Source organism: Stegodyphus dumicola, chromosome 6, assembly GCF_044657685.1.
Source record: "Stegodyphus dumicola isolate Sdum_Otavi_A_Nest chromosome 6, ASM4465768v1".
Classification (NCBI taxonomy): Eukaryota; Metazoa; Arthropoda; class Arachnida; order Araneae; family Eresidae; genus Stegodyphus; species Stegodyphus dumicola.
The window spans coordinates 217,311,950-217,332,113 of NC_140773.1; the positions used below are offsets into that span (position 1 = coordinate 217,311,950).

The 20,164-nt window shown below is 33.4% G+C and overlaps 1 protein-coding gene across 6 annotated transcripts in view; it reads right to left on the bottom strand.

Annotated features, from left to right (window-relative positions):
• The window catches only part of LOC118188029 (perilipin-1-like), a 162,690-nt gene that overhangs the window by 10,406 nt on the left and 132,120 nt on the right, over nucleotides 1–20,164 (bottom strand). For all 6 annotated transcript variants that reach the window (XM_085819509.1, XM_085819510.1, XM_085819511.1 and 3 more), the window contains exons 4-7: nucleotides 13,211–13,291; nucleotides 11,968–12,109; nucleotides 6,642–6,814; nucleotides 2,437–2,541 (exon numbers count right to left, since the gene is read on the bottom strand). In XM_085819509.1, the coding sequence (XP_085675635.1) occupies nucleotides 2,437–2,541; nucleotides 6,642–6,814; nucleotides 11,968–12,109; nucleotides 13,211–13,291 (501 nt within the window). The remainder of the gene's footprint in view (nucleotides 1–2,436; nucleotides 2,542–6,641; nucleotides 6,815–11,967; nucleotides 12,110–13,210; nucleotides 13,292–20,164) is intronic.

The following is a 20,164-nucleotide window of genomic DNA, read 5'->3' on the forward strand; positions in this document are numbered from 1 at the left end:
TTTATAAATTTATAAATAAAATAGTAATATTTATATTTAATAGTTTATATTTTAATAAAAATATTTTTTCCATTTTAAGTTTTTAATGTACTTAGTTTTCTTAATCATAACATATTTTACAATTAAGCAATCAGTCTTTTTGTCTATTTTTCCTATTCTACATTTTGCACATTAACAACAATAGTTTTTTTATCTTAATACATATTTTCCTTGCCTTACGAAAGAAGAAGCTCTTGTAAAAATTTTTCATACGGCAAAATGGCATGCATCGAAGATGAAATTACCATTTGTTTATTAGGGAGAAATCTTTCAGCGCTGTTGGACCATCAGAGAAATTATCAAGCATGCCAAATTCTTATAATTTAAAATAAGATTAAAAACAAATAATGATGTTGTAAATGCACAGTTTAAATATATATATATATATATCAACGACAAAAAGACAGCAAGCACGCTGGCGACTTAAAGGTGGTGGCAATGATAACAGTGCGTTGAGTCGTTGGAGATATCGTGATAAGAGTACAAAGCAAGCGATATAGGAAAATTAAAACAAGGATAAGCAATTAATACCTTCTCATTATTTGTATTCCTAAGACAATTGTTTCTACAGCTTCATGCTTGTCGAACTGAATGTTGAAAGTCGAAATCTGATGGTCTCTTTTCGTTGGGAAAGGCCTAAAGTAAAGGGTGTCCCAAAATTCAAGAAAGATCTGAATTTTGCGCCATTTGTGCAACAAAAGTTTGCCAACGAAAAAAAATGACAGCGAGATAGCTGTCAGTTCAGGGTTATTAAAAATGGAGCGCTATACGAAAGAACAATGCGTTTTCATTGTTGAGCAACAGTTTAAAAACTATGAAGGCTTGCCACCTACATTTTGCAATTTTTGCATAGAATATAGTCAGAATAGTAATTTAACGTTATCAGCGAAGAGATTATTTAAAAAATTTAGAGAGACTGGATCACTTAGTGATCTTAAACATTCGAGCTGTTCTTCAACAAGTCATTCAACGTAAAACATCAAAGCAATTCGTGAGAATGTCGCTAGAGTCCACGGTCAAAAATTGGACATTTCGAGAAACTCTCTACAGCGTTTTGTCACAAAAGATTTGCATCTTCATGTTTACAAAGTTCAGTTAACTGAAGAACTAAAACCTTCTGATCACGTATAGCGAACAGAGTTCGTTGAATGGATTATGGAACAAGAACAAGTGGACGCTAATTTTTTTAACATCATCATCTTAAGCAATGAGGCACATTTTCATCTTAATGGCTTAGTTGATCAAAAACTTGTCGCATCTGCGGTTCAGGAAATCCACGAATGATTGTTGAGAAATAAATGCATCCAGAATGTGTCATTTTTTTGTGCGGATCTTGGGCTGGAGACATCATCTGACCATTCTTCGAAATGCGGCTAGTCAGGAAATAGCAGTTAATGGTGATATGTGGTTTCAACAAGACGTTCCCACATGCCATACAACCCGAGAAACAATTCAATTACTGCATGAGTCATTTCCTGGTCGTTTTAATTTCCCGTTCCGGCGATCAGAATTGGCCGCCTATGTGATGCAATTCAACGCCGTTAGACCCTTTTTTTATAGAATCTTTTTTAAGTCTAAGGTTTATGCCAACAAACCCACGACCACCCACTCCTTAAAAGAGGAAACTGAGCGCTATATCAAAAACATTCAGCCACATTTAAGCAAAACGGTCACGGAAAATTTCAACAAAAGAGTGCTAATGTACCAGAAAAGCTCTGGAGGCCACTTATCCGATATGCTATTCCATACATTACTCTATACTTTATGAATCAATACAAATGTTTTTATTTTTATTGTTAAAGTAGTGCCTTCTGTCAAAATTACGTCTTGCTTAGTTTTGAGACACCTTTTAGAACAATACTATTGTTTGACTACTAAGGACCGACATATTTGTTTCACTTTTGCATATTCTGTTTTTTCACTTCTTCTATTTCATTTTTTTCCAGTTCTACGCAGGAAATCAAAATATTTTGCAAAAACTGTCATGAGTTTTGTCATATGCCGTATAATTAATAATTTTCAACAATCATTGCATATAAAAACGCTGAACAGTACTTCCACTTTTCAGCTTTCTTTACAAAAACGAAACCCTCTTCGGATTTCTTTTATTAATATTAACCTAAAAAAAATGCTAGCATCTTTAGTAGAAGAGAAATTTCGTAAAGCAAATTTTTCATAAAGCAAGGTTACCTATGCATGAAGAACATATTTTAGTAACAGCAACAGAACATAATGCTTCAATTTTAAACTTAATAATAAAATACTGAATTTTGTACTAATTTAAGGCAGTCTACAGATACCATAAATTATTCTTTAATATATTACATACAACTAAAATAATAATATTTACTGATTGTTTGCTACTGTTTTGTTCCCAGATTCCTGTTCTTTTCTTACCTTTTCTTCTGCTTTTTCATTGTCTTTTTTGTCTTGCGCCAGATTCGCCCACAGTTTATTGACATACTCAACAGCTGCATTGAAGCGACTTTTGGTAAATTCGATCTATCCGAATAAAAATATCACCAATTAAGAAAAAATTATTTCCAATGAAAGCCGCTTAATATTATCAAGTTTAATAAAAAAAATTATTAATCATTGAATTTATTTACAATTAAATAAAATGGTTAAATATTAATTTTAAATAATTAATTAAATGGTTTACTATGTTATTAAATTCAAGCCTTTCATACCTCTCTTGTACACATATATACCATCAAGATTGTAAAAAACACCTAAGAACTTGTCATATGATTCTTATGTAATGCTGATGATGTAAATGTAACTAATCCTCAAACAGCCAATAGTAATTTTACAGCAGTGTTAACTATCCAATCAAAATGCATTGAGAACCAAAACTAACTCAGTCTGAATTAAGATTTCATCCTGAACACAACGCACTTCCTTTCTACGCTTTGGCCTAGCTGAACTGCAGTCTGTCGACTCCTTCTTTTTTACCGCGATTTTATCAAAATGTAAGCTTAAATGTAAGCTTGGTAAGCAAAATGTAAGCTTGGAACAGGCACTTGTTTGTGGCCGCAACATGTTTGCTTAAATAAAAAAATGAAATTTTAATCTGCCTGCGCCTCCAATTTTTATTTATTATGGACCAACATTTCTACGCCATCAAAATTTCTGCTGGTCTTTGCTTCTGAGTTTGATTTTATCATATATATATATAGAGAGAGAGAGCTTTAGATTACACTCCCCTGATGAGTCAATCTAAATTTATTCAGCTGGCAACATCATTACTCGTTTATTTTGTTTTTGATTTTCATGTGTTTCCTTATAACTTTTAGTCTCCCTTACCTTAATTTTATCTATAGGCTTTAAGTTGTCTTATTTATTTTTCTCAATGCTCTTTATATATTCTAGCTAACTCTATTCATACAGAAAAGGCAATATTTATCAAAAGTAACATTAATGATTAAAAGAAAGAATAATATTAATGAAAATATCTATATTCTAAAATTTCACTTTATTGAGGAATTACATTAAACTTGCATAGCAAATTTTAAATCATATTCTTTGCAAAATTAGCGGCCTGATTAAATTAATGTTATTGTAACCCTACATTCATAAAAAATAAACAAGTAAAACTACAGTAAACATAATACAGTACAAAGTCCGTAATCTGGACGTCCATTATCCGGAATAATCTATAATCCGGACCTCAAAGCCACAAACTTACGCATGCGCATAAAGCTTTTACGCATGCACGTTTGATGCGCGCGTCCGCTACGCATGCGCGCAAAGCCAGTAAAGTGTTTACCCATGCGCGCTTGCGATAGTGAAGAAAGTAACAGAGAACGTTATTGATAACGAAAAAATTTCGACTGACAAGTTAGTCGGTATTCTCGACACAGCAATTACAGGACTTGAACAGTGGAACTTTGTAACTGAACAAGAAATTATGTCCTTTTATAGAAGATAGAATTAAAGAGAAGGTATTAACACAAAAAACGAAGCAAGGAAGCAACTTAAACAACTTACATCGATAGAAATGTTTACTAATGTAAACAAATAAATATTAAGCTTTTTTTTTCTGTAAATTTTGAGGTAGCCGGACATAATCCCGACAAGCCAGAATCCCGACAGACGGAATCCCGACAAGCCAAAATCCCGACAAACCAAAATCCCGACAGGGTCGAAATCCCGATTGTCCAATATCCCGACAGGGTCAAAATACCGACACGGGAGAAATCCCATTAAGGCCTAATGACCCCTTAACATACTTCCACAGCTGCTTACGAAAGGACATCGTAATGACAAAGGGTCGGCTGACCTCACGCGAAGGTCATTTCTTATCTTTTAGGCCTTTTATAATCTATGTGAATAGGAGAAAGAGGGAACTATTTCACAATGACGGAATGATACAGCTCTAGGCTTTCTACATGCTATAGGGTTACGTTTGCCTCGAGATAGACAGTGCTCACTTGCCGGTTTATTTTTTGCTCATTAAATTGTTCCAAAATATGGCTGAAATTAGTCAAATTGTTCCGTCTCAAAAAGGAAGCAATAAAATTAATGCACGTGGTTATTTAATAGTGAAAGATAAAAATCGCGACGATTTATATTATTGGTGTAGTGAAAAAAGAAAATACGATATGTGCAAAGGTCGAGTAACAACAATATTTCTGAATGGACAGCATCATCTCCGTAAATTTACTCAGCATAACCATGCTCCACAAGCGAGTGCAGCTGCTATCGCAAAATGTATTAGCCAATTGAAAGAAGATGCTCGGCATACCGGAAGGGAGCCGTGTCAGATAATTCAAAGCAACATCGTAAACACCTCTCAGAACATTCGCCCATACCTTCCGTCAAAAGAAGCTATTCGGAAAAAAAATTAAACGGGTTAGGCAAAACGAAAGGCCACTAGAACCAAAATCATTGAATGAAATTGATATTCCAGCTACTTTAAGAAATACTTTAATTGGTGAATTATTTTTAGTGAGAGATTCTGCAGTTGGAGATGAGAGAATTCTAATGTTTACACCAGTTGCAAATCTTAAACATGTATCACAGGCGCCTTATTGGATTATGGACGGCACATTTAAAACGGTGCCCACAATATTTTACCAGCTATATACAATTCACGCACCTGTTGGATCTCAAAATTTTAGAATTCTTCCACTAGTATATGCTTTGATGACTAGCAAATCTGAAGAAAATTACAAAAGATTATTCCAAGATTTAATTGATTTCGCTGAAGAAAATAATATTGAACTGAGGCCATCTAGAATCATTAGTGATCTAGAAAAGGCAGCTATAAATGCTTCAAAATCAGAGTTCCCTGACGTTATTAATAAGGCTTGTTTTTTCCATCTGTGTCAGTGTGGTTGGAGAAAAATCCAATCGAGTGGATTGGCTTCTCGCTACGGCATAGAGGAAAGATTTAGTTTAATGCTTCGTCATTTATTTGCGTTAGCGTTCATACCAGCTGACGAAATTTCAGCAGCATTTGACACTTTACTTCCTCACTTGCCACCCGATACTCAAGAAGTCGTTCAGTGGTTCGAAGACAACTACATTCGTGGAAGAATGCGGCGCCGTTTGTGTAATGGCATTGCCGTTCGCGTTCCTCCGATGTTCCCACCAGCACTCTGGAGCGTGTTTGATTCCCTACAACTGGGAGCTCCGCGCACTCAAAATGCTGTCGAGGCTTGGCACAGAAGATGGGAGACCTTAATTGGACGGGCATGTTGGCGTTTATAACATCATAGAAGGATTTCAAAAAGAACAAAAGCATGTGGAATACCAAGTTGAATGCATTCTTCGCGGAGAACAACAACTAAAACGTAGGAAGGTAGATAATGACAGAGAAAGGAGAATTATGACTGTTGTGGACGATCGTGATAATCGACCTGTGATGGAATATCTTCGTGGTATCGCTCACAATGTGTCACTGTAAATATGTCGTTTGCATGTGTAAGTGATGTTTACTTTTTCTTAATAAAAAGAATTTTATAAATCTTCATTTCAAATTTTAACGGTCATTTCAATTTGTTAAAAATTATTTTAAGTAATGACATAATTTTTATGATTTTTTGATTTAAACTTTTAATTAGTAATATGTAATAGTTAGTTAAAAAAATTTTTTTTAAGCTAAATTGAGTGTTTGTATTTAGATATTAACTTGTCGGGATTTCGAACCTGTCGGGATTCTAGACACTCAGGATTCTGGCTTGTCGGGATTTCGACCGTGTCGGGACTTTGGGTTGTCGGGATTTCGGCCCTGTCGGGGTTTTGGACAGTCGGGATTCTGGCTTGTCGGGATTTCGGCTGTCGGGATTATGACCCAGACCCAAATTTTGATACCCTTTAGATCATAATTGCTCTTTATTTCATAAATTAAGGTTTCATATTTTTAATTGTATAATTTCTGCATGCCATCTTACCATATTTAAATTGATAATCTATAATCCGGAAAAACCCCTAATCCGGAGTCGTCGAAGTCCCGACGGTTCCGGATTACGGACTTTGTACTGTATAAATAAGCTAAACGGAAAATAAATACAATAAGATAATAAAATACTAATATGAATCAAAAAGTCCATAGCATAGCAACAATACTAGTCTATTTGAGATTATTAACAGCTTACCGCTTCGATGGGATATGAAATGACCAAATCCAAAGCCCACTCCTGAGCATACTCTACTTTCAAAACTAACTGCCTGTACGTCCTGTTTCGAACCGTCCTGGCAATGTTAACTAGTCGGGTAAGCGTCGAAACCTTTTCTTCTTTCTCCTTCTTGAGAGCATCTTTTTCTTTAGCTGCAAATACGTCATTATGCGTAAGGTAAATTATTTAACATTTTTCAAAGTATCATAGCTTTAGTTACAGTAATATATTAGTTCATACTTAAAGCCAGGTACACTTTTTTTATAATTAATACACGTGCATTTTGGGTGATTACCACGTGCTATCCATTTATGGGAATTTGGCTACATTTCGGATCGTTAACGTCCGCACAGTGTCTTATACTCTTGTCACGTTAATTTCAGTAATTAGTACTGCATTTTATCGTTGTATTATGCAGTACTGCTTCTGATTAGCTATTTTGCTTTCTTCGGTGCATTATAATAATGCAGTGCACTGAATTCAGTCGTCTAACACATTGCAACGTACCTAGCCTCTCTATAACATTAAATCAACAATCACATTAATTTCTATACATACACACGCATATACTCACAGCCATCCACAAAGGATTATCAAGATTTTATTACTAATCTAAACAAAGCATCCAACAGAGCTATTTAAAAGCAATAAACAAGGACACTGCTCGAAACAATTAGGTGTTGTTGTTAATTAGAGGCCCCTAATGACATCAACAAACCATGCTGATGTAATTAGAGGATGTTGTGAATTCGATTTGAAATAACCATTAATCGACAAATTTTTTAACAAAAATGAAATAGAAGAGGAAATTATAAAGTTCACAAATTTGGGAATATGCAAATTTTATCTGTGACGTCGAAAAATACGTCTTTTAAGATAAGGAATGAAAAGTGACTTGAAGCATTTCTTCTGTAGGAGGAAATTAAAAATAATGCACACTTGTTGAATGCTTTGTAACAGTGAATTCGATGTTTCAACAAGATGACTTAGCGTTAGGAGTTTCTCAAAGTGACATTCCAAGGCTATGGAATGAGTTTTTATAAATAGGAAATGTTCGCCGAAGATTGGGACAAGGCCGTACGCCTGAAACAACACGAAATGAAGGTTGCTAGTTAGCACTAATGGCCAGAAGAAACCGCATTATGAACGCCACTTTCTGGCAACAGCACCTTCAGATGGCTATTGGTACCAGAGTCTCGACTTAAACTGTTCAAAACAAATTCAACCATGTGGATTTGTATGCTCGCAGACACTGAACGAACGTGCTTCCTCCAGAAGATGGGCATAGGAGCATCAGATGAGTGGAGCAACGCATTCTTCGAAGATGAATCCCGCTTTAGTATACAAACTGACAATAAGCGTATTTTCATCTGGACAGAAATGGTACAAGGTACACGAAATACGCCTGCATTTGTGCATGAAAGTGTCCGATTTGGAAGAGGCGAGGGATGGTGTGGGCCGAAATTTCTATCATTGGCCTCACCGATCTGCACATCATCAGGAATGGATAATGGTTCAGCGATATAGAGATGACATCTTCAAACCTATAGTTGTCCTTTACGTTGCATAAATTAGGGATGAATTCATTCTCATGGATTATAACGCCACGCCACATCGTGCTCAGCTAATTCACAATTTCCTTTTTGATGAAGGAATCTTTACAATGGATTTGCCGGCATGTTCCCCAGGCAGAACAACAGAACATGTTTGGGACATTCTAATAAAAAGGGTTGTTAGTCGCTTATCAACTCCAGAAACAATTCAGCACAGAAACAATTCAGAAAGTTCTTACCTTCAGAAGTAGAAGAGAATGCCCCAGTTGCTAATTGATTCCATGGCTCGTAGGTGTGTGACATAGCTTTCGGTCAGGGAAACCATACCCCTTACTGAAACTCATTTACCTCAGAAAAATCACACTTTTTTTGTTTGTATAATTTGCACAAATTGTGCATCTTTTATTTACCGAAAAATATCGTCAATAAAATGAAGTTATTCACTGTTCGTTTTTTTTTTTTTTTTTCTTTCCTCATACCTTACAATACCTATATATCATACATCAGTAACCGAAACATTTCATCTCCCGTAGTTTATATCTCAAATTATAATATACCCTAATTGTTTTGAGAAGTTTATTTATGATTAATTAGAAAATAAAAAATGCATATTTTATTTTGGAATAAAATAAATGGTTGAATATACACTCTCTATAAACACATAAAAGCGAAGCAACAAGAAGGTATCCGAATAGGACAAAAATTTAGATGTGATGAACTTGTATTTAAAATGAATAACTGTTTATTCACTAAATACATTTACAAGAGGGAGAAAAATCATTAATGCGTTGACCAACCTCTGGTCTTAATGCAAGCAGTTATCCGGTTGGGCATTAGCTCGAAGAGTTGGCGGCTGTCCTCCTGCGAGATTGCTTGAAATACACATTCCAACTGATGAGATAGAACTGTGCGATCCAAGGACGGTCAGCTAATCATCAGAGCCTGAAAGTGCTCTGTTGGTTAGAGATCCGGCTATCAAATGAGGTGGCACTCCATACTATAACTCCTGGCTGCCGGGTTGTGTATTGGTAGATAGTGAGGTGAATTTCTCGCCGCTGGCACGTCTTCGCTGGTCATCGGGGCTCAGTTCGAACTGGGACTGACTGCTGAAAACAATTCTATTCCAATCCGTGAAATCCCAAGTTTAATGCGCTCAGCACCACACTACAAACATGCTTGACGGTGGGCAGTGGTGAAGAGCAGTCCGTGATTCCGTGATCTTAGCCCAGTTCGCTGAGTTCTCCTATCATTATTCATTGTAGTCACTAGTATCCGAGTTACAGCTGGAATGTTGATAAGGACGCAACAGGGGTTGTGAGCACCGATCGGACTATCCCTCTACCCTCGCGTTCTGTCGTCGTTCTCAGTCCACTGCTACCTTCTTGACGCTCAATACGGCCATGGTTCACCCAATCCTGCCAGCATCGTTCCAACCCTTGTTCCAATCGTTGTCTAGCGATCCTACGATTTGATCACCTTGTTTATTGCACGTCATTAATGACAACTACTGATACTCTTCGTGAACCCATCTGAAAGGTATTGGCCCACTCCACATGGGTTGACGGAACCACATTCCCATGGACGTTATGCCTTAGCACTGGAATGTTCTGTTTTTCTACACTATCCGAATGCTCGACTGCAAGGTACCGGAGACCCAGCTAGTAGCTTAATGGCCACAAAAAGTGAATAACTTATATTTTATCGTACCGTATGGTATTCTATCGAAAGGTTGCGTATGGGCAAATGCAAATTCGTTCTATTCGGATGATTCCTTCTTGATGCGTTACTTTTTATGGTATAGAGTGCATTTTAATAAGCTGATGCTTGATGCTGTTTTAGTCTTGTTGTTCTTTATTTATCTAATTATTAGGGGAAATTCATTTATTGTTAGCGTTATCATTGACGATAATAATCGTTTTTTGGGCCTGCTGCTATGAGAGCTCATTTTGTGCAATTAATAGATAGGAGCTCGTCAATGATAGCGAGAAAGGGAACCGTATGCTATGATACATATTTTCGATTGATTTTCATTAACACAGAAGAACGATCTCAGTGAATTTACAACAAAGTTTGGGAGAATGATGCTATGAAGATGAAGAATCATTTGTTCACCCTATAGACAAAAGCTTTTTCATGCTGTATGAGAATATTCTTTTAAGAAGATTAAGCTAGATTCAGCATAAACATTCCAATCACAGAATTATAAGACTGCAAAATCTTATGCCTTAGCAATTAGAAACCTAAAAAGGGGGTAGAGTGAGAAACATACGCTTTAGTTTAGTCAAGATGATGGAAAATACAGTGAGAGGAAAAACTAGCAACAAAGTTTCAATCAGCATATAACCATTTGTGTCAAAAGCCTGTAAAAGGGCAAGAAATCTTTAGTGTTTTCTTAGTCACTCATTAGATCGCTGTTGCATCGTGTTTGAAGTTGCAAGTGTACACAAGATTTTTTTAAACTTTATTTAAAGACAATTTTCTTTAAACCCTTCTAACCAAACTTTAGATATTTTAGAAAATGTTTTATTCACGTTTCTTTGAATATGAAAAATCTTTATAGCATAATGTTCAATGAGTGTTACAGATGAAGACTCAGCCATACCGAAGACAAAATTTGATTTTTCACATTTATACACAAACGTGTTTTCATTTCATCTGCACCATGTTTATCATAAAATTCCAGATTTTCGATGGCCAAATTAATGATAATTATCAACTTTATATTAAATATAAGTAATCTTTGAAGTGTTATCTTCAAAATGGGAAACTTTTTCAGCGTAATTTTAACCTTTACCCCTTTCATTTTCTTCCCACGATCATAATCTTTGGACATAAGATGTTCTTTCCTCGATAACTGCACTTTTCATATATATCTCTCGAAAGGCATATCCTACAAACACATATTCTGTTGTCAAAAACGTTCCTCTTAATCTCGAGGTGAATATACTGTTATTAAGATTATTTCTTATCCTTGAACTACTGAGATCGTCAGAACTAGACATGGCTAAAAATCTTTCTCGGCTTAGAAACAGGCATAGTTATAAACGCGATATGCCTGTCTATCATCAAAAGTTGTGATAACATATATTAGTTATTTGCGGATAAACTGGTGCTCTAACCTTGAACTTCATGAACAATTTGTGATAAACAAAGCGATAAAACATAACTCGTACTTCGACGTGATGCCAATTTTGAAATATCTAGTAATTTAATTCATATGACCTCGACGTGTTCAGTACTTAATCTGAAGAAGGACAAACTTCGCAATAACTGTCCTTGCAAACACCATTTCTATAAATATAATCACTTGAAATTATTTCTTTGTTGCGATCTATTTTTATAAATATCTAAGTGTTAGCAATTTTTAAATAAATTATTTTATCTAAATGTTATCTATTTTGGAATTAAATTATTTAAAGAACAATCGCGAGGTCAGATTATTATAAAACGTTTTCAATATCATTGATGAATCTTTGCAGCGTAATTTTATTTAAATATCTGAAGTTTTTCAGATATTATGATTTACGAACGGCTGGTGTATGTTTCAAATGACAAATTCAAATATCGATACTAATACAGGAGCACTGATGTGAAAATTAAATTTAGAAATGAATGCTATATTTTATAACTTACAATCTTAGCCTTGAACTACATTACTTTTAATTTAGAAACTGTTTTTAACTTAGAAATTCGCCATATGTTTAGTAAAAATGTTCATAAGTTAAAGCTGGGAAAACTTATTGATTATTTACCATCAGGAGGCAGAAAGCGGTCAATGTAACCTTCAGTAGCTCCTATCAGAAAGTCATCAACAAATGTTAGAGCTGATTTTACCACCTGATTCGAAAGAATAGTGTCAACTGTCCTCTTCCCATAAGATGTAACAGATGTCACCTAGAGTAAAGAAACTTTATCGTTCATTTTAATAAATAATATTAATCTGTATAAAAATATTAGAAAATACAGGAAAATATTCAGAAATTTATAAAAAAATACATTAAATGTTTTATTATTATTACTTTAAAATCTTTCTTACAATCAAGCTTTAAATGAAGAATTTAATTCTTATAGCAAAAACTTTGCATATTGCGAATCGGTATTTCCAGAATACAAAAGATGTTCTGAGCAACTGAGAAATATATATTAAAGAATGTAGTTTTTTAAATTATCAAAATTCCAGCAGGTTATAAAATTAATTTTAGATAAAGACTCTTAAGAGTGAATCCAGAGAAAAAGACATCAATAGCTTCTTGCGTTATTTAGCAAAATTTCGTAACATTAAATACAAAATAAATACGTATATGGTGGTTTTGATTGCGAATAAATTCAAAGAGATAACGTAAACGTAAAAAATAAATAAATAAATAAATAAAAATAACTAAGATAAGCTTTTGATTAAAATCTCCTTTTCAAGTTTAAAAAATTTTTTGAACGATTGTTTTAGTAGAAAAATATTAGAGAATAGTCGACAAAAATAAAATTTAGTGTAATCTAAATTTCAGACATTTATACTAATATTTTAAAATATACATATTAATAAAAACAAATTTCATTAATAACCTAAATTGCTTAAATTTACATTTTAAAATATAAACAGTATTATCTACACAACACATTTAATTTTCCTAGAAAAATGTAAAGTTAATAAAGTACGTTTTATTTATTCTTGAGGTTCGATGCTTATCAGCATTACGAAGAAAAAGTACTTTTCAATAACTATGCATGTAGCACACCTATATTCAAGGCCTAAATATAAACTGCGCTAGTTAGAACTAATTACTTCATCCTGTCATCTATGATATTTTTGGGTTAAACTCTTGCATATATTTCTGTAAAAAATACATTTATACAGAAATATATGTATTTGTATAAATACACATGTATATATGTACATATATGTATTTGTATAAATACACATGTATATATGTACATATATGTATCTGTAAAAAATACATTTTAGAGTACTGAAAGCAATATTTCATAATTTAAACTTACTGCGCCATTACCGATATTCAAAATTCCTTCTAGCCTTGAGTAAACAGTGTCCGTATACAATTTTCTAGTGTCTCCAATGATCTATAATTCATAAAGAAAAAAAAAAGTTACTTAAAAAGAAAGTTACTTAAAGTTTACTTAAGTTAAAAAATAATAATGCAAACATAAAACTGAAGCGCTGGAGACAATTTTTTTTCCCTACAGTGTTGCCATTGCTCGCTTTGAAATCGTTGCGTTTGTTAGTCAAAAATTTTTTGATGTCTGGTAAAATATGAAATAGATAATAAAACAAATTCCAAATTAGGGCTTCCAGATGTCCATATTCGGAGGAGGAATACGATATTCAAAATTTGATGGCTCTAGGTACCGTTGTTTTATAACAATGCGAGAAACATATATACATTTAATCAGATTTTTCATTATTTAATTTCTTCAAATGTAATGCAGGATTCTAGCATTTAGTGGCAACAGTTTGAAAAGTGAATCAATGCAGAAAGTGAATAAAAAAAAAAATTCAGGATTGTCTATTTCATGCATTAAAATGTTTTTCTAAGGCAGGTAAGAATTTTATGTTAATAGAAAATATTACGTTTAGTAATTGCAGCAGAAAAATAATAACTACTCTCATATTTTATGTTTAACAAATTTCAGGTTTTTTAATTACCAGTGCTTCTAATTAAATACAATTAAAATTCATTGAAAATAATAACGTAATAAATATTTTGAAAAGAAGGAATGCTTTTTAAAAAACTGTAAGTACAAAAATAAAAACTTTAAAGATAGGTAAATCTTATCTTGTAATACATATTTTTATAGCTAAGTTCATTTAGTGTTATCCCATTTTCAATAATGATCATTTGCGCAATTGACATAGTCATGCCATATAATAACAAACATGAAACTACAACTTTTTTGTTTAAAATACTGCATAATAGGTAAATCAGCTATAAATTTTATTAAACACTGCGTAATGTTAAAATTATTTTATGTAGTTAAATTTTTAACGGAATTTTGCCTCATTTTTAATCTAATACATGTGTTTGTAAACATAATGGAAAACAACAAAGGCAATCATTATCGTTCTGAGCAAAAGCATTTAAAAAAAGACCATCTTTAAAAGATTATAGTTCACTTGTGGAGGTGATTTCTCCACTCTTGATCTTTGAACGTTGGCCTTCGCGCGTGTACGACCTTTGCTACCGATAAAATATTTACACGGACCGCTATTATTCCTTCGAAATTGTAGAGAACTTTGGATTCGAAATTTTCCCCCTTTTTTTAGATAAAGACTCTTAACAGTTATCATTCGCTAATGTTAGAAATTTGATAAATGCTTTGCAAAAAACAAGCAGATGAGAAATACGTTATCAGGCAGAACTTCAAAATTCCGCATTTAAAGGAAATAAATGGCAATTTCCTTTTCTCTCCGATTTCCGAAAATAAACGAGAAATTGAACATATTTTATGATGAATGCTTCTTATGAAAACAAAAGGAAAAGGAATTTGAAGTAGAAATAATATGCACAAACGGGAGAGGGGAAAAAAAAAAAAAAAAAAAAAGATCTTGTTAAAGAAAAAAAAACTTGGTGTTTCATTTTTTCCTAAGCCTGAAACTTTTTCAGGCTTAGGAAACTTTCATATCGCTTAAAATTATTTTACTTTTTATAGAATAATTTCATATCTTTATTTTTAAATTTTCGTTTTAGAGCGAAAAACTAAAAACACAATAACATATCTGAAACGCTTTCGTTTTAGAGCGAAAAACTAAAAACTCAATAACATATCTGAAACGCTTTCGTTTTAGAGCGAAAAACTAAAAACTCAATAACATATCTGAAACTCTATCGTTTTAGAGCGAAAAACTAAAAACTCAATAACATATCTGAAACGCTTTCGTTTAAGAGCAAAAATCTCGTTGCAAAACATATCAGAAAGGAAAAAATAAATTATTTAGTGCGCCTAGTTATCGTTAATGAACAAACATGTAATTTTTTTTTTTTAAGTAAAAAGAGAAAACTTAAATTAGCAGCTTTCCTCGTGGACAAACGAGTAAAGAAAAGTAAAATTGCTCATACAGCCATGATAGCATTATGAGTCCATTAATTTTTAACTAATTACTTTTTTTAAAAAAACCAAAAAAAATCTGAAAGCCTTCAGATTTTATATTAAGACCAAAGGGGCGTTTTTTAATGCTTTGTGTGCTACCTTTATTTATTTTATATCATGCTCTTTGCACTTAACCCATAAAATTCAATTCAGCAGCAATATTACAAAATAATTTAAAAAGAGCACATCTTCAGAATTTCCGATACACAGTCTCTCATGCTCGAGATAATTTTTTTTTTTTTCGTACGGTGTTGCATTCGCTCGCTTTGAAATCGTTGAGCTTGGTAATCAAAAATTCGTTATTAAAGTTCTACGACACATGAAATAGATAATAAAAATAAATTCCAAATTTGGGCTTCGAAATGCCCAAATTCGAGTGGAAGACTGCGTTATTCAAAACTTGATGTCTCTAGGTACCGTTGTTTTTTCACAATGTTAGAAACATGAATACTTTTATGCAGATACTTCATTATTTAATTTCTTTAAATATAATACATGGCTCCAATATTTGGTGACAATAATTTGAAAATTGTAACGCCGTTTATAGTGAACCAACGTAAAATGCCAAACCGAAATTAATAGCCCTTCCTGGGAAAACTGCCGCTTTAGGCTAATTATGTTAAGCCCTTTTATGCATTATTTAATACTGGGATCTGTAACGTGTTTTTTTAATTAGCTTTTGTCACTACATTCCTAAAGATGAACGCAGATATTAAGCAGTTTGCATCCTGTGTCTTTACTTTTCAACGCTTTGGTTTAAAGGTCGAACCCAACAGTTTTTCGTTCACTAAGAATCAATTAGGTTATTTTTATTCTTTGCAATGTTTATTGGTCACTTATATGCTTGTCTTTTATGTAAAACGACGGCAAGTCTTTCTGCACTTTCTCTCCATTAGGATAAGATAATGAGTAAAGTTTGCTCTTTTTAGTTGAACTTTTTAACTCGTTAATTCATATATATGCACAATGTGTCTACATGGAGTCAGGAATAAATTCGAACAAAATCAAAATTTAAAAGTTTTTTTTTTTTTTTTTTTTTTTTTTTTTTAGAGTTCAAATATAAAACCTTTAAGTGAAAACATTTGGCATATTCATACAGCTGTTTGATTCTTACGTGCAATTTAACTTTAGGAATACTGTCAAAATTTCTGACTACGATTTTCTTAATCTCTTCAGTGCCAAAAATGGTTGATAAGGAGGCTAAGAGCTGTAATATTTTCCTTTGCTAGAAGCCACTTGAAGAGAGTGGACTGTATGACGGCACATTTTCGCGCACCAGAAACGAATTGTTCGAGTGAGATTTTTCATGTTTAATGAGCTGAACTCTTTTCAGAAATCTTCCCATTATGTTTTTACCGTCTATCCCTCAAGAGCAAATTTTTTGGGAATTATCTCTTCCCAACTGAAAAGTGTAACCAACACAGTCTTTTAGATTTCCAAAACAAAATCTCTGTGCCCTTGTGAAAATTTTCCAGCCCAAACAAGTGACTGCCGTTTTGTCTCGAAATTACAAACGAAGCATCACATTTCATTTTCTGCCAGAAAGGTTTTGAAAAATTCGACATTAATGCCTATTATTTAGATCAAACTATCTTCTTAGCTTTTGAATCCATGAGAACAAATGTTCACTGAATTAAAACAGATGATTAATTGGATAGAAAAGTCCTTCAATAAGCAGCTGATATTTTAGAAAAAGTAAGTTGAACGTTGGCATATTCTTTGCCATGTAACAAATAATATGATTAGCCCAAACAATTGAAACGTTATAAATTGGGTCAATAAATATGTATATAATTTCTATGGTGATATATGAAAATCTTATATCTAGACTACGTAACTGTAATATTAACAGTAAGCTCTATGTCAGTGGCATTATGCGATAAGTAAGTGAGTGAAACGTTCAAGAACATTTTAAAACACTTATTTAAATAACATAAACTCATTGATTTAAGAAAGTAATATTTTAGCCGCGTGCCGGCTGATAAGGCTCTGCGTACCACCTGTGGCACGCGTGCCATAGTGCCCTAGGAACCATCACTGCCCTAGGAAATGTAGAGTAAAAACTATTGTAATAGGAAAGTTATTAAAAGTTAATTTCTTAGAAAAATTGAGATTAAACTGTGAAGAAAAAAACTTAAAAGAAGTATTAAATTGTATTTGAATTAATGATAGAAACATAAAATCCACCCCTCCACACACAGTTGAGTTGAGTTGAGTTGAGAGCAGAATCTGGACACCCGTGCGGCTTACTAAGACTATTCGGGTCTAGTCCAGGTTCCGCAACTATCCGGGGCAACACCTCATGGGGACTATAAGGGCATACGTTGGTCCTGTATACATGCTTACATAGTTCATAATATATGCTTACATAGTTACATAGTTCATAGTACATGCTTATATACAAGTAGTTCATAATACATAGATCTTGTTTACATAATACTTGCTTACATAGTTCATACATATACATGCTTACATACGTAGTTCATACATATACATGCTTACATAGTACATAATATATTGAGCCTGCTACATAATACATACATAGTAGTTCATAATGTATGTATTATGTAGCAGGCTCAATATATTATACATACATTATGAACTACTATGTATACATACATTATGAACTACTATGTATTCAGTCCCCTCCACACACAGAGGGGACTGAAATTTGAAGATAATTAATTGTTGTTGATTATATGGAAGAAGACTGATTTTTCAAAAAGAATTACCGTATCTGCCGGCGTATCAGACGCATTCATATTTTATACACATTTTTGAAGAATAAAACTTTATTACTGACCATTATAATGAATGTACAGTATTTTAAATATAAAATAATACAAATACTAAGTAATACTTTATGCAAATACACAGTCTATCTGGGAAAGAATACCTTTTAACCTTCTTCTTCAAAACCTTTAATCTTCTTCGCCATAACTTGCCAACAAATTTGAAAAAACAGAATAGTAGAAATTTTACCCACTTAAAAGTCTTTCACGAAAATTGGAAAGTTGAAACGAATCCAGCTGTGATCGTCGATGACAGCGCATGCGCATTCACTGAAGTCTACGTAACTGAAATATTCCCACACTCCCGCAAGGAAACAAGAAAAAACATCGCATAACTCCGAATAGAGGAATTTTCCAGAAGTGAATGTACTAAAAAACTGAGTTCACGTATAAGACGCAGTATCGACGTATAAGACGCACTTCGTTTTTCCGACCTATTTTCAAAAAAAAAAAAAAAAAAAAAAAAGAAAGAAAAAAGTGCATCTTAAGTCCCAATCACACAATGTTTCCGCTACGAGGGACTGGACGTCGAAAGGGACAATTCTCAGAACCCGCACATTTCCAGGAAACCCACATAGCTAGGTTACCATTTTCCCTTACTGCAAAGAAGGCGAAATTACTGAATGCGAAACAGTAATCGATTAACGCTCAGATTGGGATCATGTGATCCTTCAGATGCAGAACTTTCATCTGGTTGGTTGATCTCTACGCGGGAGAGAACTCTAGCCGAAAGATTTTCGGCGAGGCGCCAAAAATTCCCGCCTAGCCGGTACATCGTTTCCGTAGCTAGGCGGGACTTCGCTTTTAGCGGTGCTCTGTCATCTAGGAATCCTCCCGTTTAAATCAAGGCTACCAGAATTTCGTTTCATAGAAAAGTCCCGTCCAGCAGGCACCATCGCTAGATCTGATAACCTCTTTACACACCGGCAAATAAGGTAGTCTTTTTCCACAAAATCACCAATAATTAGGAAATGATCACTTTTTTTCCTCTTTCGTATATTTGAATTCGTATATTCGCCTCTTTAAACTGCAAAGAAATATAAAATTCTTTGGATTCAAATGAATTAATTTAAAATATACGAAAGAAATTTCCCGATGCGATCTACACTTTCTTTCGTGTTTCTGAAATCACTTGACATAAATTCAAGAAATTTTATAATTCTTTGCTTTTTACTTCCTTGCACGAAGTAAAAAGGAAGTATTGTAATCGCGAAAAGCTTCAGACAGCATATTTCAACGAAAATATCCACTTTGACCGCTTTCGAATGCAATTTAACGATGTTTTTGCGTGATATCTGTACGTAAGGACAGAATAAAAGACTCTTTTCCTCAAAAAAAAAAAAAAAAAAAAAACTGCTTTAAAATGAATTCTGAAGAGAATTTTTCATAGCGTCTGTACGAACGTATGTACGTACGTATCTCGCATAACTCAAAAACGAGTAGCCTCAGAATGTTGAAATTTTGTATATAAGACTGCTATAACATGTAGATGTGCACCTCGGTTTTTCGTTTCAATCGGCCGCGCCAAAAGTATATAAATATATTTATAAATATATCCACTCTGTTACCCGGCTCAGTGATCTCAGTTTCTTTACTCTTATATGTTTGTACATTGTACATTTTCTGCTTTAAAAATGATTGAATTATGTTGTTTTTATCTTCCGGTTAAGGGTTTTATGCCTTTAGTAAATCTGTATGCAATATTTTTAGAATTATTAACAATTTTAAAATTGTTTAAGTGCCGCTAAGCCTAATTTGGTGGCGGCCATTGCTCTTGTTTACATTTGAAACAGCTGAGTAGCGGATTTGTTTCCAATCTAGAGAAACTTAGCTTCGCAACAACAAAGATAGCGCCTTCATTTATTATTTAAATCATGCTTAATCCTTTCTGGAATTTTTCCGAGGAAATAAGCGTTTAAGATTTACTTCGTAATTTTTAATACATATATTTTGAGTTTTTATGTATTTTTGCCTTGTTGCGAAGTGAAAACTGAATTAATTGAATGAAAAATACTCAATCGTCTGTGAAAAACTGTTTCTTTTTTGTTTTGTTTGC